Source organism: Antechinus flavipes, chromosome 5 (genome assembly GCF_016432865.1).
Source record: "Antechinus flavipes isolate AdamAnt ecotype Samford, QLD, Australia chromosome 5, AdamAnt_v2, whole genome shotgun sequence".
Taxonomy (NCBI): Eukaryota; Metazoa; Chordata; class Mammalia; order Dasyuromorphia; family Dasyuridae; genus Antechinus; species Antechinus flavipes.
Window position 1 is genome coordinate 275,528,619 of NC_067402.1, and position 27,037 is coordinate 275,555,655.

General features: G+C 36.6%; 2 protein-coding genes across 4 annotated transcripts in view; one reads left to right on the forward strand and one right to left on the reverse strand.

The window, feature by feature from the left end:
* The window catches only part of CHPT1 (choline phosphotransferase 1), a 31,055-nt gene extending 21,464 nt beyond the window's left edge, over positions 1-9,591 (forward strand). Inside the window, exons 4-9 of the mRNA XM_051961050.1 lie at positions 2,009-2,093; positions 3,812-3,943; positions 5,283-5,441; positions 5,988-6,113; positions 6,961-7,071; positions 9,363-9,591. Coding sequence (XP_051817010.1) covers positions 2,009-2,093; positions 3,812-3,943; positions 5,283-5,441; positions 5,988-6,113; positions 6,961-7,071; positions 9,363-9,407 — 658 coding nt within the window. The 3' untranslated portion in view covers positions 9,408-9,591. The remainder of the gene's footprint in view (positions 1-2,008; positions 2,094-3,811; positions 3,944-5,282; positions 5,442-5,987; positions 6,114-6,960; positions 7,072-9,362) is intronic.
* The window catches only part of SYCP3 (synaptonemal complex protein 3), a 29,005-nt gene continuing 11,311 nt past the window's right edge, over positions 9,344-27,037 (reverse strand). For 2 of the 3 annotated variants that reach the window (XM_051961051.1, XM_051961052.1), the window contains exons 4-8: positions 26,554-26,588; positions 25,263-25,380; positions 22,437-22,536; positions 19,214-19,312; positions 9,476-9,682 (exon numbers count right to left, since the gene is read on the reverse strand). In XM_051961051.1, coding sequence (XP_051817011.1) covers positions 9,476-9,682; positions 19,214-19,312; positions 22,437-22,536; positions 25,263-25,380; positions 26,554-26,588 — 559 coding nt within the window. Of the gene's footprint in view, positions 9,443-9,475; positions 9,683-19,213; positions 19,313-22,436; positions 22,537-25,262; positions 25,381-26,553; positions 26,589-27,037 lie in introns of those variants that run through there. The other variant, XM_051961053.1, reaches the window with a different exon arrangement.

The window sequence follows — 27,037 nt, forward strand, 5'->3', positions numbered from 1 at the left end:
TGTCTCCTCCAAGACACATATAAGACCATGATTCATTCCCAGTGTATATAAACTGATCTAAGACTATGAGCAAACCACTCTCAAAAGAAAAATTGCAGACGATTAATAACTATATGAAAGATTGCTTTAAATCATCAATAAAAATAGAAATGTAAATCAAAACAGCTCTGACATTTCATCTCATAACCTAGAAAATTGTCAAAGATGACGAAAGATGGAAATGGTCACATTTCCTTGGAAAGACACGTTTGCATCGTTGGTGCTGTGAGTTGGTCCTTCCCCAAAGCTGTTTGAATTTGGCTTAAAAAGTGAACCACCTGCCCACGCCCTTTGACCAGGGGATCCCACCATTAGGCATGTGCCTTATTGAGGTCAGAGGCAGGAAAGTTTCATCTGCATCAAAATGACTGGAATATTTTTTGTGATACAAAGAACTGGGAACATTACATGCTCAATGACTCCAGAATGACGCAATCCCAGACCTGTGGGGTGAAAACATTGTGAATAATCCATTACTGGGGAAGCAGTGAATAGGAAAAGAGAAGGCTTGGGAAATGATTCTGCAGGAGTTGGGCAGCCTCCAGAGGTTCTTGGTGGGGGGTAGTCAGACAGCCAAGGGGAGAACGGCTGGAAGAAGGAAGGGAGGAAAGTCTGGAGACCCTCCAGAGAGTGTGAAAGGAGAAGCAGTCACTGCTGGGTTGGGTACAGCATGGGGGAAGGGGAGGTTATGGGCCTGGCTGACTAAGAGCATGGGGGGGAGAGCGCTGGAGGAAAGGTCACGATTTTGTTTGGACACGTCCGGTCCCAGGACAGCCATGGGGCTTTTGGAGATGCCTGATTGTAACTCCTGAGCTGAGGGCTGCGCATCTGGGTCTGGGAACTGCCGGGGAGGAGGGGGTTGTCACTGGGGAAAAATGGGCTCTGTGCAGACCCGTGATACAGAGCAGGTTTGTGAGGGGAGCGTCCAGGCGACTGTGGCAGGGCCATTGGGGCAGAAGCTCGGGAGGGAAGGCAAGGGCCGAGAGAGCCTGGGCAAAGGCCTGGAGTTGGGACCGGGCTGGCGCCTGAAGACGAGGATGAGGAAGTTTTTCAGCTTGTGAGGGTGATAGGAAGACGGGCCCAGGCCTTGGTTACCTTGATTTCTGACCGTGGCAGCAGAGTGGTGTCGGCAGCTCTGTCCCGCAAGTGACTTTTGGTGACTTTGTCACCTTCAGATTCCCAGGGATAGGTTTGTTCCCAAACAGCCTCCTATTCCTTACCGTGTCGGCGCTGACTTCTGGGGAGTGGCTCGCGCCCCCAGGACCTTCAGTGCACCCACGACTGAGATGGGGACTTGTCTCCTGCTCCTCCGGGATAGACATGCACCCAGAGCCCCTCATGGGTCTGTGTCTCTCCAGGGCCCGCTTAGCTCTGTGTCCTGTCGGCACCGAGCCCGCTGGGGGCAGTGCTCTGATGTGTGTCCCAGCGGCTTCCTGCCTGCCCCCTGAGACACCCTGCTCTTTCGTCTTCTGTTCTTGCAGAACTGGGGGGCCCCAGCCAGGCACCCTCGGCAACTACGTGCCCAAGCACGGATCCCCCTTCCTTGAGTGTTGCTTGGTCTTCCTGCCTCTTCTGGCCCCTCTGGTTGCCTGCTTGCCCCCTTCACTGCCAACCCTGATCTCATGTGTGTGCCCCCTGCTGGACTCCCTGTTCTCCCACCCCCAACCCTGGTTCCTCCACCAGATGGTGCATTTCATGAATCCAGGGGCTTTGGTGGCCCCTGTTCTGGACACACGGTAAGGACAGAATACAATAAAGATCAGTCGAATGAATTAGCCCTTAGTCACTCATTTGATGATGGGGGAAAAAAAAACTCCTTTGAAATTCTCTACATGACACATTGCACCTAGAAAGTGCTTAGTAAAGGCTGCCTTATTTCTAAACCTCAAGTGTACGGTTTTTTATTTGCATATTCAAGTCTAAATATTTTGTTTTTTTTTTTCCTTCCATTTTTTTTTTTCTTCTTTAGAGTGGATGTAACCGAAGTTCAGCTCGCTATAGTTATTGTCTTTTTGTTAACCTCATTTGGAGGAGTGTCAATGTGGGATTATACTGTAAGTATTATTATTATACTGTAAGTATTCATATCTATGGTTCTAGCTCTTTTAGCTTTGTTATAGGGGGCGGGGGGAGAGACTGGCTTTTCTATGTAAAAGCTTCTATCAAATATCAAATGTGACCTAGAATCCACCTGCCTAAAAATAGAGAGAACTGGGTCAGAAGCTGGCCCTGCTCACTTGTGAAGCTTCCATTGTGACTATGGCAGAAGGATAGAAAAGGAGGGAGAGGGGGCTGGGAATCACTTAGCAATCAGTCCCCATGGAGCTGCCCGCTCTCTGAATGTGCCCTTTGGATGCAAATGGTAAAGCATTAAAATCTCAGATGAAAATCTGTCATTGGAAGGAAAGGGTAGGTTGGTCATGGAGAAAGAAAGAAAAATGAAAGTTAAGAGAGAAAGAGTCTAGTATCCTGGATATCCCCAGGAGGTGAAAAGAACAAAGATTACATTGTCTGGATGGATCTCTTGAAAAAGGCACCCAGGCTAGGGGGCTATAAGACAGTGGGATTCTGCAACAGCGGAGGGAGAGCCCATACCACTTAAAGAGTGTCATGTTTTTTAAATGTTTTTCCTATAGAATGGTTCATATTTTTAGGTTGTATTTTTCTTTTACATTTTACTGTTCTTTCTCCTTTTTGTGTTAATATAGATGGAAAGAAACCTGTCTTTTGCCTGATAAACTTTAAATGGTATCACTCTTTTGGGCCTAAAGTGATAGATTTATCATGTAAGATAAAGATTTTTCCAAAAAAATAAGTTCAGTAGGAAGTTTTACATTTTTACAAAGCCAGTTGCTCTTTTAGAAAATTAGAAAATTGAGATGTTTTCTATTGTGTGCAATTTCTTGAAAATTAGCAAGGGAAAGCTGTCAGTAGTTTGGCCCTCCCCATGTTATTCTCAGACTGCCAGCCACTACTGTTCCAGAGAGGGCAGCTTGTGCCCGTCCTTCTTCCTGGCAGTTGCTGAGGACGCATGGGATAAGCTCCTGGCTGGCGGGGGCTGTGCAAGGAAGGAAGGGGCAGATTTGGGAACAGGCCAGGGTTCTGGCTACAGGTTGGATTTGAGGAATCTTTTATCAGGCAGAAATTTTAAAGACCTGCACAGATGGGAGAAGAGCCAAATGCAATATTGCTCAATAATTGTGTAAGAGTTGCTCTATTAACATTACTAATCATGTCCCCTAGCCAGGGGACTTGGGACTCGGCAGTGTCGGTACCCACAGAGTTTTAAAATGAGACTGCTATTATTTTGAAATATTAAAGAGGAGATTGGTGGTAATTCACTGTCAACTTTTTTTCTTAACTCTTTTGCTGCCTTTGGAAGCTTTCGTGAAGTAGGATTTGGTGGCCAGAAGGTAATAGCTGTGATTCTGAGCATTCATATATATGCATGTGTGTCCATATGTATTGTGGTGTGTCATTAGTGCGAAGCCCATCGGGGGCCTTTGCCTTCCCTTTGCTGTTAGTTTATGGGGGGCTGCTGCCTGAACGTGAACTGTCATTTACGGCTACCAATTATAGCTAACTAAAGCAGAATGTGGGCAGTGTCTCTGTATAATGGTGAAAGAGCCAAGAAAAACATATCAACTTCATTAAGTTTGAATGTTTGGTTTTAATTTGAACAAATATAAAGGACCCCAAAGTGTAGTGATCACCAAAGAAAACCTTAATGTTGATATACCTAATACCTAAAATTGTTCCTCCTCCTCCAAAGATCCCTGTGATTGAAACAAGACTGAAGATTTTTCCTCTTCTTGGGATAGTGGCAGGAGCATTATTTTCCTGTTCTAATTATTTCCACACCATCCTCCATGGCGGAGTTGGCAAGAATGGATCCACGGTAGCAGTAAGACAAATTCAAAAGCATTTTGTTTTCTTACAGTATTGATCTCATGTTGTCATTTCCTTTTACAATCAGTAGGAACAGACACTTTGCCTGTATTACAGGACCTGAAGACTTGAGGGAGAAAGGGCCTTAAAGGCCTTGCCCGCCTCACCTGCCGGGATGCCTCATACGCTGCACAGGCAGTTTTGTGGGTGGGGAGAGTAGAGGGCAGGGGATGGCGGTGACCAGAGACACCTGGCAGAGCAGGCCCTGGGGTGGGCATTTTGGACGTGGTGCACAATCACTCTTCTCCACTAGTAAAGCAAAGAGCATACTCTGTTATTGTTCTGTTCAGTGCCTTGGGTTGGGGGCTAGGGTGGGAGGGGGCAGAGATTTCCAAGAAAATGGAAGAGAAACTTCTTAAATAAAATTGGGAACTCAAAAGTCTTACAACAATTGTCTTTCTATGTAATTGGAAAAAAATATGGGATTTCCTTAAGGATTTCATTTCCACAAAGATGTATCTGGATAATGCTGCATTCTTCTCTGGTTCTGACAGACAGAAATGAAGGGGTGCTTTGAACGCGTCTGGCCAGCCAGCTTCTAAACCAGACCTGTCCACTTTGGGGCTTAGCCTCCCATCACAAAGCTTGATGCTTATTTTGGCACTGTCATTGCATAAAACATCTTCGGAAACTGAAAAACTTTTTTGAGAGCCATTCTTTCTCCGAGACTGGCATCCCCTCTTTGGAAGAGCCTCAGCTTTTGATTTTTAGAAACCACCAAAACTTGACTAAGACCAAGTCTGGCGAATAAGTAATACCTTTCTTGTTTGTGAAAGGGGGAATCAACTGCTTAACGAGGGTGACTTTAAGGAAAGTGATTGTCAGTCACGTGGCTCCAAGGATGGGTCACAAAAGAGGAATTCTAAAAACATTTCGAGCTTTGTGGAGATAAATGTCTAAAATAGCCTCCTGAATCAGTCCTTCACTGATTATGAAGTACAACCCTCATTGGGAACATGTTTTATTTTTTTCCATCCCTTTAGCATGCTTTGTAAACAAGTTGGACTGCTGACCACGCTTAACAGCATATAGAGTAAGCACAGAGAAGCTCCTGGTTGGCTAGTAAGTTGTAGCTTGAATATAAGAACATGAGTAATCCATTTATTTAAATGAAATCAACAGGTTTCAGTGGCAGTCAAGGTCCACAGTTAATATTTCACTAAGGAGAAATACCCCCAGTATATGTTTAAAGACTTAATAAGAAAACTGCTATTTTTCTGAGTAATAGCTGTTTTAATATCATAATAGAGTGGATGACAAAATATGAAAACATGTTTCCTACTTTCTTTTTCTAGGGCACCAGTGTTTTGTCACCTGGCATCCATATAGGAATAATTATTCTTCTAGCCATAATTATCTGCAAAAAATCTGTAACCCATGTATTTGAAAAGCATCCCTGTCTTTATATCGTAATGTTTGGGTGTGTGTATTCCAAAGTAACACAAAAATTGGTGGTAAGTTGGTGGTAAGCAGTTTAGTTAAGATTGTATGTGAATTTTAGTGTGTGTGGGTGGTCCCCAAGAGAAATAAAGTAACAGGGCAGTGAGTGATAAGTATTTGTAGCATTACACATTAGTAGGGGAGGTTGGTGTTGTATCAAGTCCTCTTGTCACCGTGTCTCATTACAGAAATAATTTTGACTACAATCAGACTTCTAAGATCAAACTGCCACTCAATCTGAACCAGTTCATAGAGAATTGACGAAAGTTAACACCAAAAAAACCTCATTTAAACTACTTCATTGGCTATATAGTCTAAATCCTTCATGATAAGCCTTCTTTACCTCAGAGAACTTAGTTATAAAAAAATTGAGTAAGCTAGATAGAAATGTTGGGATTCCAGAAGTATAAGCATTAAGTAATATTTGGAATTGTTTTGTCTTTTTTTAGAATAAAGAGTAAACTTTTCAAGAGAAAAACCTCAACTCCTACAAATTTGGTTATCAAGTTAATTGTCGTGTTAAAAATCTTTATCATTTATTTGCCCTTTTTACTAAATAGGTTGCTCACATGACCAGAAGTAAACTAAGTCTACAGGACCCCGCATATATTGGGCCAGGTCTTCTGTTTTTGGACCAATACTTCAACAATTTTATAGACGAATACATTGTTCTGTGGGTAGCAATGGTGAGTAAACACTTTGGTGCGAGGCTTTTGATCTTTCTGTAGATGGTACAAAATTTCACCTCCCCTCCCAGACTAGCACCTGACTCTTGATGTCTTCTAGCCCTATAGGAAAGACACTTGGGTACTGCTGCTAAAGGCCGCAGTGCCTGATTTGTAGCACCACCTCTGCTGTAGGGGCTATTTGGTTTTTTGTCCATGTCCTCTATCCACCTGCCTGTAACTAATCCAAGGTGTGCAGGGAATGGGTGAAATTGGTCACACACCTAGAGTGGGAAGGCAGATTTAAATCAGGTCTGGCGCACTCTACCATGCTAGGCTGCTGTTCCTGAGCACACCGTGACCACAGCCAACCCCTTTAACCTCTGAGATAAACCCATCTCTCTCGCCTTCTGACCTGGAGCTGGTGTTCTGCATGAGTTTGAAGGGAAGGAGCTCTAGCCTTACAATCAGTAATTTCCCAAATGGCTTGTAAGGAGGAGGCCCTTTGCTGATCTCTCTATGCTACTGAAATTTTCTTCTTTTTTTTTTTTTTGGACATGCTTTTATATATCCTTTTTTGGTTATTTTATGAGTCCTTAAGGACAAGTGATGAGTCTAAAAGTTTCTTCCAGGTCTGATTCCTGGCTCTGTGACTCCACTAAACAGATCCCATTTGGATTGGTAGGGAACATTTATTAGTAAAATTAGGTTATTAATTCCCTTTTCCCATTAAGTTGCCACTCATACTTTAAGGACCCCAGGGTAGTCTTTCTTCCCTCTCAAAGGAATAAGTGCATTACCTCTCAACATGATTGAAGTGCACTGTGTTACATGAACAGTGATCGGTTTTGTCTTTTTCTTTTTCAAGTTCATCTCTTCACTTGATTTGCTGAGATATTCCACTTCTGTCATCTTGCAGATTGCAAATCACTTTCATTTACAAGTCTTCAGGATTCCATTTCCTCATGCACCCGAACAGGTTCAAAACCATAATGACTGACTAATAGCCCAAGGAGAAGAGGAGAAGCAATTAAGGGAACCTAGGAATGAAGGAACCCCCTGCTTGTAGGAATACAAATAAGAAACTTTTCAAGAAAACCAAGTCTCTGAAAAGCACATTAATGTGGCCATAACTGTCAGATAAGATATTTAATATAAAGCTAAGTCATGCAGATTCTATTGTGTGTTTGTTTCAGTCATAAAACCCTCACTATTTTATCTTTCATCATTGAGACTGGGTCTTAAAGCACAAATCTGTTCCGTAACTATGCTGGAACAAAGAAACTCAGCAATAATAATATGGGAAAATTAATCAAGTCAAGGAACCTCTAAGAAATTAAGTTAAAATGACTAATTTTTAATGTTTTTAATAACTTTTTTATACTGTTTAAACTGTCAAAAAAAACTTGACCAAACATTTCAGGGCTGACAGAACTGTTGAGGTAGCTTACTTTTTAGACATGCTTCAAGTGCATGGCTATCTATAATGCTGTTTTAATGGGGGAAAAGTGGTAATTCTCCACGTGAGGCCATAAAAGACCGACCAGAAAAAAAGGGCAGAGCAATAATTCTCTTGTCTTTCATCTGTACTTAAGAGTCTCACCATCAATTCTGGATGGGTCTCTAAAAATATAATAGCTCAAGTTCAATCAGAAAGAGTGTTTACAAGACAATATTTTTTCAACCTAGCATTGTTTTCCATCATTCTATTAAATGCAAAGGTGACTATTGTTTCAGTACAAAAAATTACAATTAATTTCTAGGACTTTTAATATTTTTTCCAATAACAGGTGATAAATCTAGAGTTTAGACTAAAAATGAGTAAAATTTAAAAATCACCATAGCAGAATAACCTTTGGAAATCCAGGCCACAAGGTATTTTACTTGAATAGCAATGCAGCAACCAAATGCCAACTTTTTAAATAATACTACTTTTAAATTATTTTCCCAGCTCTTTTCAATTTATTCATTATTTATTAGAAATGCTACACTATCCTCCCTTTCAAAGGAGAAAATACTTCTTACAAGAACTAAATTTGATGAAAAGTATCCCATAGCTAGTTATAAAGAACTTGGACTTTTTTTTCCCCTCAATGGACAAAAGTCTACATATATATATCTTCAAATTCTGAAACAGAACTGAAGAATTTTCTGCCAGTATACACTTTGACCCAGAAGTGAGCTTACATTCTTTATAGGATTCTGCAGAAAGAATAATGTTCCCCTTCATTCATAATGTCAAATTATCTTTATCAATCGCAAAAACAAAAAACAAAACCAAAAAACTAACTTCTTCCTTTGTAAACTACCACAGAGAATCTGTATGAACTTTTATTAGCCTAGAAAAACTCAAATTGGGGGGAGAGGGAAAATATGAAAAGAGATAAAAGTGACTCCTCTCCTCCTATTGGGCATCCTATTTATTTTGATCCTTTGATTTTTTTTTTCAGTAACTGAAATAAAGCAAGCTTAACCAAATGATTTTCAAGCATGTGCTAATTCTGCGTATATTAAATCCAAATGTGATTGTAGATTTCATGTGCTACATGTAAAAAAAGCCAAAAAACATTCATTTGAAAAAGTACTTGTTTTTGTATAAAGGCAGCTATGAAATACCCCAAGAATGTTAAATAGCGGTATTGACCTATAAAAGTATGAAATATTTTTAATCAATGCCAAGAATATGTCACTTAATTGTAAAGAATTTTCATGGTTAAAACTTAAGTTCAGGTACCTTGTTCAGTCTTTCACACTAATGGATTACTTTCTTGGCTGTTTTTACTATAGAATGCAAACTGATTTTTTAAAAAACAGAATTTGAGTAAGTGAATTTTAGTTTCATTAGCTTGTTTATAGAACTCAGGTGTACAGATAAATTTTGTATATTAAAAATCTATATATTATATGTACATACACTTCTAGAGGTGGTTAGTATTTTGCACAGTTAAAGTGCTAGTGAGTCTAAAAGGTAAAATTCAGTTAAATCTTTTATTGCTAGAAACCATGAGTTTTAACTGCTAACAGGGTGGGGAAGAAAATTCACTAATCCCAAAGAACCCGAAAATGAATCAAAGGGAGTACATTTTTACTTGCTATTTACTGTTTGTTTATTATTCATCTAGGCAGTTTCAGTCAATATAAAACAGAAGATCTTGCAATGATAAAAACAAGCTATGTAACAACAAATAATCTTTAAACTAGCTTTCTTAAGCCACAGCAAATATTTGCATTTCCTTTAGCTAATGGTTGTAATTGTATCATGTTACTTAGGTCCAAGTTCTTTCTTCAAAGAGTCATCAGAATAACATGGATTGAAGAGATTTTCGAACACTTGCCATTTCTTGCTGCTGCTGTTACGAGAAAGGAGATATTAAAAGAAATGTTTAATACTTTATAAGTGACTTTAATATACTTTTATTTGATGAAAGAAATGTGTAATGCTTTAATCTTAATTTTTTCAGTTGAAAATATACCATATTACTTACAGTGTCCATCATAATTTTCTTTTGTAACATGGCCATCTCTTTTCGTAGTTCATTTTGTGCACCTGTAAGAAGGTTTTCGTGGTTCTTTTCCAAATCTTCCATATTCTACAAAGTAAAAGGCCAATACCGGTTATTAAACATTACTTGTTTCTTCTAAATTCTTAACAATTCACTTCCAAAATTAACTATCAATAGTCAATACACACAGTTCTCTCTCTGCCACATGAGTGTGTTGGCAGGAAACTCTTCTTACCTTCTTTGGTACAAAAGGCAAGGGCTAAATGAACCCTGTTAGAAATACCCATCATTCCTGTTAATATGGTGTATAAAAGGACCAAACTCCCAAACACAGTAGAGAATAAATAAGCAAGTAAGTTACAGAAAACTGAATTTGCCATAGCAGGAACACACTTTGACGTCCCCTAGTGACTGTGTGGGTACTATGCATGGGATACAAAGAGACATAGCAGCTGAAAGATTAGTCTCATTCTTAAACTTGTTAGTAATATACCGTGAAAGAGACACACAGTAAAAGAGCATTTTTCAGACCTACTACTGCATATGTGGTATTTAAGATTCTGTGACATGCTAAGCGAGAAGAGAATAAGAAAAGGTTTCCTAAAACACATTATCTGAAGACAATCATTCCTGCCCAAATTAAAATAGTCCTAGTGATGTATTAGAAGACCTAATTAATTCATCTAGCAATACTTTATATCAAGAAAAACGTATTAAATAGTTAACACTTAGATAAAGCATGTACTATGTGCTTTACAATTGCTTTACAATTATTACTTCATTTGAATCTCACAATGACCCCGGGAGGAGGGTGTCTGAAGTCTCATTTGAACTTGGAACTTCTTGACTCCAGTCTTAGCTAGCTATTCTTCCTAGAAATGAATTCTGACGACTTTCCAAAATAGTTCCAATTAGAAGACATCATTTCAGATGGGGCCTCCCAGGCTGAATCCAGCCTGTACTTGACAGAGTATCCCCTCTATGATAAGATGCTTGGTAAGAGGTCACCTGGCCTTTGGATAAAGAACTCAACAAGGGAAGGGGAACTCCATTACCTCCTGAGTCAATCCATGTTACATACAGGGTGTCCCAAAAATCTTAGCGTAGTTTCCAATGTACACACACACAAATAATATATTAGATGTCATAAATATATAGTAATTTAGGTACAAGAACAAGTATCCCCAGGTCTTCCAACTTCACAAAATCGTTCAGTATTCTGACTACCTTCCTTTATGTTATACATATGGGATGAGTGCAGACTACCTTGGTATCTGTCTTCTTAATACTTTGATAGCTACATTTCAATATTAGTATCCTTGGTAATTCTTTGTGTTACTTCATACATTTAAAAACATGATTTTGAGAAACAGTCCACAGGCTTCCCTGGCCTGCCAAAGGGGCATTCCATGACACAGAAAGATTTAAATAAAGATCAGGCTGATCTAAGAGTCTGGGTTATGGGGAACCAGGGCCTGGCACAGACCCTGGGGTGGGGTGGGGTGGGAGGGGGGCTGAGTGGAGAGAAGAAATGCCCACCAGCATGCCAGATCAATCCCCTCCTGAAGCAGCCCCTTGTTCTTTTTTCAAGTTCTAAAGGTTAGACTGGATTTTTCCTTGATCTTTCAATCCACCACTTCTGCTTCCATCTCCTGCACCCAAACCAAGAAAAGCCCAATCTTCTTAACCAGGTTGAGCATCTAGAAATAACACCAAAAAAAGATGACACACTCATCACAGGGATTGTAAGGCTAAAGCAAGAAATCAAAAGATACTTGAAATAATAGGGAAGTTTGGTCTTGGAGTACAAAATGAGGCAGGGCAAAGTTAACAGAGTTTGGTCAAGATAACTCGCGGTCAAATGTTTTCAACTTTTCAACTCAAAAGACAGACATCAGTAGATAATGTCAGCATTGATCGATGGTATATTTGCAGCCAAAGGTGCAGAAGTTCTATAATCAGCTAAAACAAGACCTGGTACTGACTGTGGCTCGAATCATGAGCCAAGTTTTATTGCAAAATTCAGACAAACAGAAGAAGAAAGCAGGAGAAACTACCATTTAATCGTGACCCAAATAACATCCCTTATGAACATGAAATGAAGATGATGAATAGATTTAAAAGATTAGATTTGGCACAGTGCCTAAAGAATTACAGATTCCCAATATTGGACAGGATAACAAAAAATCCTCCCTTCCAAAAAAGCGGAGCCAACAAAGCAAAATGGCTGCCTGGGAAAGCTTCACAACAGCTGAGGAAATCAGGAAAGAGAAAGGGAAAGATATAATCAATTGAAGGCAGAATTCCAAGGCATAGCAAGGAAGGAGAAAAAATGTCTTATTAAGTGAGCAATGCAAAAAAAATGGGAAAAATGAAATCTATTCAAGAAAATCAGAGCTATCTAAATGTATGCATAAATAAAATAGAGAAAAAGGAGATCAACATATTAGTTATGCAACTAAAAAAAGTAGGAAAAAAAGCTAGAAATTTAAAATACCTAATTAAATACCAAATTAGACATTCTGAAAATCAAAAGGAGAAATTTATAAAACTGAAAGAAAACCATTGAAACTAAGAGTTGTTTTTATGGGGGGGAGAATCAACAAAATAGATAAATCTCTGATTAATTTGATTTTTTTAAAAATTACCAGTATTAAAAATGAAGAGAGTGAATTTACCACCAATAAGAAATTAAAGCAATAATTATGGGCTATTTTACCCCATTGTATGCTAACAAATCTGATAATCTAATTGAAATGGATAAAAATATTTGTACAAATATAAATTGCCCAGATTAACAGAAGAAAAAAATATTTTTGAAAAGAAAATTGAATAAGCCATCAACGAACTCTTTAAGAAAAATTACAAGTAAATTTTACCAAACATTTAAAGGACAATTGTCATATTATATAAACTATTTGAAAAAGTGGGGGAAAGAGGGTAGGAGGATTCTAGGAAGATAGCAGAGTAGGTTGGTAAATTTCAAGCTCTTCAGATTTCTCCCATGAACAGAAAAAATTTGCACCTCAGGGTGAACACAAGGGTGAAAAATCAAAAGACTTGAGACAGAACAGGGGTCCTCCTGGCACAACTCAAGAAGATCTGAAGAAAGACTCCAAGGTCATCAGGGATTAAACTTGTGTAAAATAGAAGACATTTCTGGGCTAGCTCCGCAGAAACATCCAGTGGGGAGCCTGGGTGTGGGGGGGCCTCAGCAGGACCACACAAATTTTCATCTCCTGGAATATATGGAGAGTTGGGATCTGAGTCCAGGAAGACTGAGGGAACCTTGCTGATTGACAACAGCAGGCCCAGCTGTGAAGTAGAGCCACGGCCTCGGGCAAGAAGGAGCCAGCACTGGTGAGCTCAGAAGCAGTGAGCCAGGGGTATGACTGGCTATGGGCACTTGCTGGAGGGGAAACTCTTAGTCTGGGGTTCCTGCTCAGAAGGAAAACTGAAAGTGAAGCCAAAGGCACCATCCCCTCTACCCCAGGATTAGAGGTGTTTATGCAACCTTTTATCCAAAAAAACAAACAAAACTCACGGAAAAAAGAACCCCACCATACAAACATACTATGGGAACAGAAAAGACCAGGGTTCATCTTCAGAAAAGGACAATGAAATAAAAAAAGCTTCTACCTCAAGAGTAATATGAAATGGCTCCCTCTCCAGAAAGAATTTATAGAACTTAAAAAGGAATTTAGAAATCAAATTAGTGACATTGAGGAAAATATAAGAGTATCTGGACGACCTGAAAGTTGTGACCAAAAAAAGAAAACAAAAGAACAATTTATAAGGAAGATGGACATTCATGAATATAATTTTTTCTACTAATATAAATGTATTATACACACACACACATACACAAAGACTGGTAATTTGTTGTTATATATTTTGAATCCTCCCTAATGTTCTGCTGGGCACATGATAATGTTCTCATTTGTTTTGTTTTATATTCTTTTTTTCTTATTCTATTTTTGTAAGTTAAATTTTTTTTTAAGTTAAGGTAATCAAAGGAGGAGTCCTGTCAATTCCTTTTATGACACAAATATGGTGCTGAAACTTAAATCAGGAAGAGTCGAAACAGAAAAAGAAAATTATAGGCCAATTTTTCCTAATGGATATTGATGCAAAAATTTTAAATAAAATATCCACAACAGATTACAGCAATCTATTACCAGTAGGATTTATATCAGGAATGCAGGACAGGTTCACTATCAGGAAAACTATTAGTATAACTGACCATATCAATAACAAACCCATCAGTTGGGGAATGGCTGAATCAGTCACGGTATATGAATGTTATGAAATATTATTGTTCTATAAGAACTATAAAAGACTTAGCTTTTCTCAGCAATTCCAACTTTGGATGGAAAATGCCATCTGCATCCAGAAAAAGAACTATGGAGACTGAATGTAGATTGAAGCATACTAGGTTCACCTTTCTTTCTTTTTTTTTTCTTGTTGTGATTTTTCCCCTTTTTTCTGATTTTTCTTTCCCAAAATGACTCATATAGAAGTGTTAAAAATGAATGTACACATACAATTTATATCAGATTGCTTGCTAGTGGGGGGCAGGGGCAAGGGACAAAGGAAAAAAATGTGGAACTCAAAATCTTACAAAAATGAATGTTGAAAAATGCTTTTACATATAACTGGAATTTAATACATTAAAATTTTTAAAAAGAGAAAAAGAAAAAAAAGAAAATTCTAGAGATATCAAAGGAATGTCTCTTGCAAAAATGGCAGGGACTTAACAGAAGTAACAAAAGAGAACATGTGGCAAGAATATTATTGTCCAATCATTTTTCAGTCCTGTCCAACTCTTCGTGATCTCTTGTGGGGTTTTCTTGGCAGAGATATTGGAGTGGTTTATCATTTTCTTCTTCTGGCTCATTTTAAGATGATGAAACTGAAGCAAATAGTATTAAGTAAGTTGCCCAGAATCACCCAGGATCACACAGCTAGGAACTGTCTGAAAACAGGTTTGACTCTATCCACTGTACTGTCTTATCTCTCCCTGGTCAGAATATACTAAAAAAAACTATACAATAAAATCTCAACTACTGCTGATAACTACAATCGTTAATAACTTGAAGCTAGATTTTCTGGAGAATGAAGTCAAATGGGCCTTACGAACAACTAAAGCTAGTGGAGGTGATGGAATTCCAAATGAACTATTTAAAAACCTTAAAAGATGAGATCATTAAGGTACTGCATTCAATATGCCAGCAAATTTGGTGAACTCAACAGTGACCACTGGGTTAGAAAAGATCAGTTTATGTACCAATCTAAAGGACAATGCCAGAGAATGTATATTTTAATAAACAATTGTGCTCATTTTACACACTAGCAAATTTATGCTTATGATTCTGTAAGCTAGGCTTCAACAATATGTGAACTAAGAATTACCAAAGGAGCAGGCTGTTTTTCCAAAAGGCACAGAAACTCTAGAGACTAAGTTCCCAGTTTTCAATGGATTATGGGGAAAGGGAACTGCAGAAAAACAGCTACTTCTGCTTCATTAATTACAAAAAGGCCTTTGATGATGTGGATCATCACAAAATATGCCAAGTCCTCAAAGAGATGGAAGTACCAAATTACTTATGTGTTGATAAGCCTGTACAGGGACCAAGAATCAACAGAACCAAACACGGAGCAACTGATTGGTTTAAGACTGGAAAAGAGTACAAAGGGCTCTTATTGTCACTTGTTTACTTAATTTATAGGCAGAGTATATCAAATGAAATTCCAGGCTGGATAAATCAAAAGCAAGAATGTTTGCCAGAACAAATACTAACATTCTCACATATGCAGATGACATCACTCTGATGGCAGAAATTGAAGAGGATTAAGAAGCCTCTAGATGAGGGTAAGAGAATGTAAAAGCTGGCTTAAGCTTAACATTAAAAAACAAAAACTAACATCAGGGAAACTGGTTCCAACACTTCCTAGCAAAAAGGAGAAGAAATGTAAGCAGTGTCAGATTTTCTATTCTTGCTCAAATATCAAAAATCAAAAATCAAACATTGCAGATGACGGCTGCAGCCATGAAATTAAAAGAGGCTTGCTCCTTGGAAGAAAAGCCCTGGCAAATGCACACTGCAGATTAAAGAACAGATATCACCTTGCTATAGAGTCAAAAAGATGGTTTTTACAGCAGCAGCATATAGCAGTAAGAGCTGGATTATAAGGAAGGCTGAGTGCCACAGAATCAATACTTTTGATTTGTGGTGCTGGAGAAAATGGAAGTCCCTTGGACAACAAAGAGATCAAACTGGTCAATACTTAAAAGAAATTTATTTAGATCATTCAGTAGAAAGTCATATCAAAACTGAAACTTAACTGCTTTGTCCAAAGAGACAGATTGAAGAAAGATTAAAGACAAAAGGAAAGGAGGGTGGCAGAGGATAAGATGGATAGAGAGGATTGTGGAAGCAATGTACACGAGCTTGGAAAGACTTCAGGAGAATCTAGGAATTAGAAAGGCCTACTGAGCTATGGTCCTTAAATCCATGAAAAGTTGGTTGTAATTGAACACCACCATTGATCACCTTTTCTCCATCCTCACATGACATACACTCAGGGCCCTTCTCATGACTCCTTGTACTAGGGGCACCCAGAACAGATCACAATCTTCAAGACTGAGTTCTCACACAATGAACAGTGCATAACTGGAAGTTAAGTTTCTGTTTAAAACAGTTTAAGATCTCATGACTCTTTCTTTTCTGGCTTCCAGAATACACTAACTAAGCCTGAGAATGAAGTTCACTCAAACTTCCAGCTTTCAGGACATTTATCCAACTATGATTCCACAAGCTCCTAATTGTGCAACTTTTTGTATCTAAGGAGTTATTTTTTTAAGACTCAATGATCCTAGCCTGTTAAAGTCTTTTTCGGTGTAGTCTTCCATGTGCTGGCTTTTCTCAGACTGTCAACTGCAAATTTAATGAGCATGCCATCTACATCTTTATCCAACTGTGATAAAAATACTAACCAATATAAGCCCCATTACTTGTGCATTTTATTAAGCCATACAATCTATATAAAATACACTCAAATATTTATGCTCAGAACCAATGCTGTCATATATGCTATTTGCTATGTGTCCTATCACCACAAGTGCTCATGTTTGCTGCATATAGTCAAAGATGAAGGTTAGTTATTAGGTAGCTAGAAACTTGGTTATGCAAGTAGAAAATTTACAGATTATTTCTATGACATGATAATTTGTATTGTTTATGATGTAAATTCACACATATTCCAGTATACTCCCTAACTCTTTAAAAGTCTGTAAATTTTCACTGATGAATAAGATGTATAAATGAGCATTGATACCCAGACTCAGAGAATATATTAGTGTGGGTTCTGCCTGGAGACAATTTTGAGAAAAAATATTGAACTTTGGGAAAAACAAATGGCAAGAGAATGGGACCTGCCTATTAATCTTTCCTGTTATTTCTCTTTGAAGGGGCCCTTCTAGCAAGCAGTGCCACCTTCCCACAGATGTTGCTAGTGTAGTCCAATGCACAGTCTAGAAGACAGATATCAAAGTGTGTATGTGAGAATAGAAATCTGTGAGATTTCCAAATGCCTTCTGGCTTTCACTGGAACTGATATACTATAGCATTTGAGGCTCTCTGATTTTGTTAGGACTAATGTTCTAACAATAAGTCAGTAAATCCTTAATCTTCTGGCTTTGAAGTCTGCCTCAGGAAACTCCCACATTCAATCTGTCTGATTCTGAACAGACCACTCCTCAATCAGATAGCTTCTGGCCTCAAGACAAACCCACAGAGCAAACTCCTGAGACAATAGTGAAGAGACTACTCTCCTCAGTTCAATGCTGACTGTCAGATAGATAATCTGTTGGGACAGCGACAATCAAATTCCTGAAACCACTCCTCTGGTCAGCCACAGAATTAGCATATCAATGACAGAAAGCTGGATAAAGGGGTCTCCTCTCTCTTAGGACTTTTTGGAACTTAGCCGGCTTGTAATGTCATTACAATAACAATAAACTTTGCCCCCTGACTAGGAAATGAGTTCAAGTCTGCACATTCTTTTGAGATACTTTGTGACACTGATTTGTGATCTCAAACTTTTGGGGTCCCCTTCCCAACCTCAACAGAATGGGAACAGCCTCCTGGAAGCCACCACTGCTTAGGCAATGTGTTGCATTTTAACAAGGACATAGGTATATAAAGAATGTTTTGATATCAATCATTATGTTCCTTTTATCACTTTGCTTAAATTATTTTTCTAAAGTAATAATTTGTAGCAATAACTGAAGCATACAAAAGAGAAATAAAGAAACTTAATTGGCTAAAAAGGCAAATGCAAACAAGCCAAGAATTTAAAGGAAATACTAGTGCAATCCCAAATGCAGACAAGAATCTGGTAACCACCATGCAGGAGGAGAACTGAGGGTGACAATCAGCTGTCCTGAGATGTTGCCACAAGAATAGAAGGAATTTGATGAGGATTAAGCAAAGCCCTGTAGTTTGGTTTTGTTGAACCTTCATATTTAGCTGACTTTGTTCTTGGACAGCTTCCCACCTGTTGCCAAATTCTAGCCAAATGATCCTCAAATCCACTTGTGCAGCTCTAATTTCTGCTCATTCTCATTTGTAGTTCCAACACCTTGCTGGATGTCTTAACTGTGCAAAACTGAAGTCATGATTCCTACCCCTCCAAAACGACCTTTTCATTACCACTCTTCTCCTAGACCTTCAAATTCACATCCTTGATATCCTTCTCCCCATTTCCAAGCGGTGACCAAACCTTGTTAAGGTCACTTTCAGAGCATCTCTCACACGTGCCCCTCTCCCTTCTGACCCTACTCCCATCTCCTCACACCTGGACTGTTACTGGAGTAACTACTGGTTACTGCCACTGGTGGGACTGCCAGCCAAAAGACTCTCCCCACTCAAACCAACACCAGTGGCTTACCACCTACAGGATCAAAAAACAAACAAACAAAAAAACAACCTTCTTTTTGACAGTCAAAGTCTTTCATAACCTGGACCTTCCTCCCAATATTCCAAGTTTCTTATAACATTCCCTCCCCTGCCCATGATCCATTTATACCGACCTCCTTATTCTTTCTCATGCAAGATCCACCATCATCTAACTGGCCCAATTCTAATCCTGGAATACTCTCCCACTTCATTATCACATCCTGACTTCCTTTTAAGTCCCAGCTAAAATCCCAACTAATATAGGAAGTCTTTCCCAATGTCCCTTAATTCTAGTACCCCTCTTCTATTGATTATTTCCAATTTATCCAGTCTATAGCTTGTTTGTTCAGTTGTTTACATGCTATTTCCCCCACTGAGTTCCTTCAGAACAGGGATTGTCTTTTTTTTTTTTAATATTTGTTTCCCAGTGCTTAACATAGAGTTTAGCATACAGTAGGCACTTAATAATTACTGACTAATGGTTGGGTTAATAAAATGTCAAAGTTTGCACTTCAGCAACATAGAAAGACCAGGGTAAACTCTGGGACATGATGAAGTATTGAAATAAGAGTTTTTATAAACATTTTCCATCAATTCAGAAAACTGTTAAAGCTCACATTAAGTTTTTAAAATGTATTAAAATATGCATATGTCAGACCTTTAAGAACTGTTCATATAGCTGTTTAATCGTTTTCAGTCTCTGGCTTTGAACTATTCTGGCTTGCTGAAAAACCTTTTGTTGTTGCCGAAACATGTTCTAAAAACAAAAATAAGATAGTTATGACCTTACAAAATGAAAATTATAGCTAAAAAATTCAACATGCCATTTATTACCATAACCTAATAGTTCTATTTACCCATCACTATAAAAAAAAAGTTCTTAAAGCATATCAAAAGGAATGGAACAAATTAGCTACACTGAAAGATTAGGTGTACATGTTACCTTAGTTCCTAAATAGCAAAGAAAAGCAAGAATCCTCCTCCACCAGAATCTATTCTCCTTTATTTCTATCTGAATTGAGAATGACTTAAAAGATGCAAACCTGGGGAACTATCATAGTGGTACCCTCGACAGAAAAAGGGAAGTCAGAAAGAGAGGAAGATTTGAGAGGAACTATGAGTTCTTTATTAAGGCCTTTCTCTTAGTTTTAGTTAATAATAATAATAATAATTCCATATTCAAACTGTGTATAGTTCTTTGTTTACTCCTCTTTGTGCATTTACTATGCATTGTTTTTTAAAATTATATTCTTTGTCATATTCCTCTAGTAGACTATAAATTCCATTAATGCTGGGATCGCATTTTGTCTAAATTTTCTATCTTTTCAATACACATGAGTGTGCAATAATAATAATAGCTAGTATTTATAAAGCACTTATGGTTTGCAAAAATGCTTTGCTAATAATTTCTCATTTTATCCTTTAACTTCCCAGAGATGGAGATACTATTGTATTCTCATTTTACAGATGAGGACCTCTGTTAGACAGAATTTAATTGACTTCCCCAAGGTCACATAGCAATTAAAAACCAGAAGCCACATTTGAATTAAGGTCCTCTTGACTCCAGATTCAAAACTGTATCCACAGTACCATCTCACTGCCTTTAGTATGTAGGCATACATATGCGTATATTAACAAAGTGATAGACTTACTGTTTATTATGTGGTAAGACTTAGTTTAGAAAAGGGCTTTAAGTTATAGAGGACATGAAATGAATTAGGATTTGTGAGAAATGGGACACTAATACATTGTTGGTGAAACTGTGAAATGATCCAATCACTCTGGAGAGCAATCTGCAACTATGCCCTAAGAGCTATCAAACTGCATACCCTTTGACCCAGGATCAATTACTGGGTCTGTATTCCAAAGAAATTATAAATGAGGGAAAAGGAGCCACACATGCAAAAATGTTTGTAGCAGTTCTTTTTGTGGTGACAAAAGAATTGGAAAATGAGTAGATGCCCATCAATTGGGGAATGGCTGAATAAGTTATCTATGAAGGTAATGGAATAGTATTGTTTTATAAAAAATGATGAACAAGCTGATTTTAGAAAAGCCTGGAAAGATTTACAAACTGATGCTGAGCAAAACAAGCAGAACCAGGGATACATTGTACAGTAAGAAATGTACAATGATCAACTATGAAAAATTTAGTTCTTCTCAGTGGTTCAGTGATCCAAAGAAATCCCAATAGAATTTGGCCAGAAAATGCCATTTGCATCCAGAAAAAGAACTAAGGAGTATGAAAATCAGCACATGTTACGTTCACTTCTTTTTTCCTTTCCTTTGTACAGAGCTTATCTTCTCATGAGATTACAAACTCCCAAGTGTAGGATTCAGCTTCTTTATAAACAATATAGTGCAGGAGATAGAGCAGAGAAAATCAGGAAGATATGGTTCTAAATCCTGCATCAGATGCTTACTAGTTATATCACCTGAGCAAGTCACTCAATCTCTCCCAGACTCAGTTTCTCATCTGTAAAATGGGGAGCATAATAACACCTATCTCACAAGGTTGAGAGGATCAAATGATAAATATATATATATATATACACACATATTTATGTGTATATATATAATATACATGATATGATATATATCATGTCATAATATCAAAATACAAAATGTTTGCTAAATTTAGAGTGATATATATTAACATTTGTATTGCTCCACAGCAAATGCACACTTTAAGTGCTAAATATTTGCTGAATTGCTGATATAGTTATTGAAAAGCTGAATTGTTGAAATATTTAGCTATAATATATCTAAGTTATTTAAATATAAATGAACTATATAGAAAAAACATAGTAGTTGAATGTGCCAATTTAATAAATATTTACTGTCTGAACATCTGTAAAATTGTGCTATGTGCTACAGGAAATACAAAGTAGTATGTTATTATAAAAGAAAAATATTATCATTCTTAGATGAAATTACGAATTATTAGAGATAAGCAATGTAAAATAACTGTGACCTAAATGATTAATGTGTAACTTCAACTACAAGGCATAGTTAATACTTATATGATCTATAGCAAAATAATGTTATTAGCCTAATTAATCTAAGCACTGAGAGAAGAGAGCTGACATAATAATCATGTAGACAACAGTCCTGAAAAAAACCAATTTTTTTTGATGATTAAAAATCCTACAAGGAAAACTATTCCATAGTCATCTTTATTTAGGTTATCCTACAAAAGTAATTCTTAAATAATATGGTAGCAGAAGCACTTTAGCTATTTAAGTATCAGAAAGAAAATTTTAAATATTTCAGCATCTAAATTGAGATTTAAAGACATTACTAATCTTAGCTCTGAAGCTAGAGCACTTTTTTTTTTTTTTTTAAAAGAAAACAGGGAAGGAAGACATGATACAATGGGGGAAAAGACATGCAAAAGAAAGAGCACTGAATTCAAATTCTGACTCTAATAATTCTTTACTTTATGACCATAGGCAATTCATTAAAATTTACTGAACTTTAGTTCCTTTATCTGTAATATGGAGAAAATATTTGTATGAAATTGCTATTTGGAAAATGAATCAATACTAAAATTATGATTCCTTAATCTAGTCTCAGACATTTAATACTTCCTAGCTGTGTGACCTTGAGCAAGTCACCCTAATTGCCTCAGCTAAATAAACAAACTAATTAATTAATTAATTGAAATAAAATAAAATCATGATTCCTGATCTTTTAAAGTAGAAGAAAAGTGGTTTTAACCTGGATCTGTGAGGTGTATCACAGCTGACAAGACCACAAAACAGAGCAAGCTATGAACAAGAACAGTTTATTCAATTTCAAAGAATTATTACCTATTACCTGCATTTCTATACTTAAGTTATAGCATATCAACTATAAAGTATGCCAAAAATGATACCAACAGCTAATTTTTCTTCCTGTTCCTCAGTTTTCTGAATATCCATATCCCATTGCTGAAATAATGTCAGGAACTGCTGAGAATATTCATGGCTGAGTTTTTGCCTGTTAAAAGAATTTTTAACACCATCATTACCATTATTAAAATTAAATTAATCAATTTCCTCAAGTAACTGAACAATGTACATAACTAATAAAGTGTTTTATCATAAAGGGAAGATGATCCTGAGTTGTCACCCATGGAGTGAAAATTCTAGCAAATTCAATCAAATTAAACATCCAGTCATGGACTATGTGCCATTACAGGATCAAGCTATCTAGATACTTACTACCAAAAGAAACACTACCAAAAGAGTGATCACTAGATAGTGATTATTTTTTTATCCTAACAACTAATTAAGACAAACTACAAGAGCATGGAGTAGTTGCAATCTGCACCAGTAGAAGAGATACCCATACTGATAAAATCCTAGGTCCTTAAAAAGAAGTAATTAATGTAATATAAAAAGGATAAGGCATTAATACTATCATATGTTTTTTTGATGGAAGTTGGTAAATACAAGTTTGGGTTTTTGAAGCTAAGTCATTGGTTTTTTTAATTACTTTGGGTTACAGTCATAGAGAAAGGTGACCAGGATTTCACAAGATGTCAAAAGAACATCATTCCCTGGAAGATATTTCTTGGGTTACATTTCCCATATTTTTGGTTCTAGAAAGATCCTATCACCAGGCCAAGACTCTTAGTGGCAGTTTTTTCTGACAGATGAGGGTAGGGATGTTAAAAAGAAAAGCTGGCAAAGTAGAGGTGAGTAGTGCCACAAAAGGAAAGCTACAGGCTAAAGTCACAAGATGGCAGAAGGGACAGCATGTAGAATGAGATAGTCATGACATTCCTGAACTCAGGCATATCTAAATTTTAAAAGTTGAGCCCAAAGATTTCCTTAGTCCACACAGCAGTTAGCAGCGGACCCTAAACTTTTGCCAGTGAATTTAAAGTTCTGAAATAACTGAATTATTCTAGCTGGAATAAATTATTATCTCTCTGGAATATATAGGAAATTGCACTCATTTATCCACAGAGACATAGAATATTCTATTGCTTGATTTTCTTATACTGCTTTTCTCTTGATTAAATATTTTCCTGTGACTCTTGAAATCTGTAAATAGAACATGTGGACTTGGAATCTGATTTGCAAAAATATGGTTAACAGTTACAGTGACCAGTTTTCTGCTGGTTGAGTTTATGCAGTTTTTCTCTAACATAAAATTTGGTGACTTTAGCACCTGAAAAAGATGGAATTTTTATCATGATTAGAAAAAAGATTTTTTCCAATTGGAAGCGGTGGAAGGGAGAGAAAATTTTTTTTATTAATTGAAAAAAAAAAGATATGATTGTTGGGGGAAAAACATATTTTAGTTCCACCAGATTAAGAGCTTCTGAAAAATCAATGAACTAAAAAAATACAAAGGAAAACTAATTTTAGTTCAAAATAAGTTTTTAATATCTATTGTATACTTTAAAGAGGTTCATTTTAAAATATGAATATGAATCATGATATAAATAAGATATATAAGATTTCAGCATATATTTAATTTCATTTTTTCTCCTTTAGCACTACACACATTTCATTCAATGGCTGATCCAACAAAATTTGTAAAATAATTTATGAATTCATAAGTACACAAAAGTAACAAATTTTTTTTAATAAAAACAAATCTGTTTTTCAAAAATCCCTCTTTTTTTAAACAAATGAGATTATCTAGCTGAAAGACAATTTTTGAAAGAGGTAGAATTTAGTTGGTACTTAAAAGGTGGGAAGGTCAACAGGCAGAAAAATTAGGAGGAAAAGGGGGACTCCAGGTATAGAGAAGGTGTAAATAAAAGATGGGAAAGATAACTTGTTTGCCTCAGTTTTCTCAACTGTAAAATGAGAATAACTCCACCTATCTTGCAGAAATATTGTAAAAAAAAAAAAAATTAGAAACAATATATGTAAGGTGCTTAATTCTTATTCTTTTTTCTATTTCCTTTACCCTTTTCTACATTCCCATTTTCCAACAGGAAATTGGAAATATGAATCTGTGGCCTGAAAAAGAGATTAGAATTGGTAGTCTTCCACATAGAACACTTAAAACCAAAAGAATAGCTCTCTCAAATTAAAATACAAAAAGAAGAAATCTAAAAACAAAGCCTTTTACAACGCCAGAAAGATAAGGACCACTGAAGGGAATGATAAAATTTCAGATTTAACTCTCTCAGAAGTCTAGCAACTGAACTGAAACAGAAAGATGGGCCACCAATACATACATAAAAGTCCCTATGAGCCACATACTGAATGAGTTTTAAAATGTAATAGGATCCGTTTTTTTAGTATTTTCAATTATTCTGTTCAAAACTTGCAATGACATCCTAATCCAGTTCAGAGTCCCCTCAGAACTCAGTAGTTTGGGGGACCACATGTCTGACACCTCTGCTTTGGAGCACCTCTGGCAAACAGTAACCCACCCAGAAAAAACTCAAGTTGCTGTTAGAGGTAAGAAAAAAACTAGAATGGATGCAAAGAAAAGAGGGTCAGGAGAAAAGAATGCACAATAGAAGCAGCTGCTATGAATAAAGACAGGGAAAAAATAAGGATCTTGGGGATAAAGTGACTTTCCTTAGGAATGAGGAGATGGACAGGGGTTGTAAAACTATTCTCATACTAAAAGAAAAACACTCCAATAGATTTTTCAGTTAATACACCAAAAAAAACCAAAATAAAATTACCTTTTCAATGTACATTTTGCATTCATATTGAAAAAAAAAGATATTAAGAAAAATAAATCCATACCTTTGTTCTTGTTGTGTTTTCCAAACTTGCTCAATTTTCTGATTACTAGTTTTAAGAGAAGCCTTAGTATACATTTCCAATCTTTTCTTCTTTGCAAGAAGAGCCTTGTTAATATCAGCTATAATGAAATATTCATCAAAATTTCATTTTGTAAAGTTTACATATTGACAATTTAAGCAAACTGACTTGGGAAATCAGTTCATCAATACTAGGAAGCCTTGATATATTTAAATTTAAAATATGGATTATACCAACTATTACAAAAAGGTGGCTCTTTCCTTAATGGAGAACCTTTTCCCTAAGAGAAATGCTTCCAGGTGGACTACAGAAATTCTTTTAATAATAACATAAAAATTCCAGTGCTTCTTTATCTCTCCATTTTTTGAATAAGTTTAAATAAAAGATAATTTATTCTTTCTTTCCTAGATTTGTTGTGTATATTTAAGATTTTTAAGGATGAAATCTAATCTTTCTATGGTTTTTAAGTTATAAATTTGATGATATTTTCTAGTCAAGATATAAAATATCAATCAATAGAGGACTTCTGGAAGATGAAAGCATGCATACTTTACCTAAAGATAGAGTATGTCACAATGTAAAAAGCAATGGATCTAGAATTAAAGGATTTAGGTCCAAATCCTACGTCTGACATCTTGTGAGGGCAAGTCATAACCTAAAGGTGTCAGTTTGCTCTCTATGAAAAATAATAGCTAACAGTAGCATGTGTGTGGCATTTTAGAGTTTGCTAAAGGCTTTACCAATATTACCTTATTTTATCATTACAAGAGTCCAGAAAGACTAGTGCTTTTATTATCTACATCACCCAGATGATTCAATGGAGGCAAACAGAAGCTATATACAAGGAAGTATTTCACAGCAGAGCTTCCTCCCTTAATTCATCCCATCCCTTAATTCAGGATGCCACCTAGTGGAGGCTGCCCTAAAATGGATTCTGAGGTCATCTCTAGGCCAAGATCAATGATTCCATGTCATTTAGGGAAACAACAAATGCACCTTGAGAACAAGAATGACTTCATTTTTCTCTTTGCATGCCCAGGTTCTAGCACCGTGATTACTCGATTTCCCCATTAAAAATGAGCAAACGACAATGAAGAAACCCAATATACATACCAAATACATCTCCAAAATCAAATGCGTGTATTAAAGCAGATAAGGACTATGAACCCTCTCAAAGACTAGCAATCCTGTAATTCTATTTTCTCCAATTTTCTCCAAGCATAGCCTTTTTACAAAAGAGTGTCTTTAAATATAATGTAATCATCAAACATACCTCCAAATCGTTCCAACATGTTCTGTACTTCACCCCTAAAGAAGTTATATTTTAGTTATATGTTTAAAAAATTTTTTTCATAGCACATTTTCTATTTGCATCAAAGTAAAAGTCTATTAAAATATTTAACTAAAAACCCTACCAAGTACAGACATAGAAGGATATTTTAATATAAAAAGCATCTATCTAAAACCAAAGGCATGTACCATATATAATGAGGATATAGTAGGTATAAAAATATAAGTAGGTAGATAATAAAAACCACGTGTGTGTGTGTGTGTGTGTGTGTGTGTGTGTGTGTGTATAAAGCAAGGATGCCCCCATTCTCTCCACTATTAGTTGATACAATTCTGAAAATGCTAGCAATATCAATTAAGACAAAACGAAAAAAAAAGGCATAAAAATAAGTAGAGAAAAATAATAACTATCTTTTGGCTGATATGATAGTGTACTTGAGAAATGTTAGGGAATCAATAAATATACT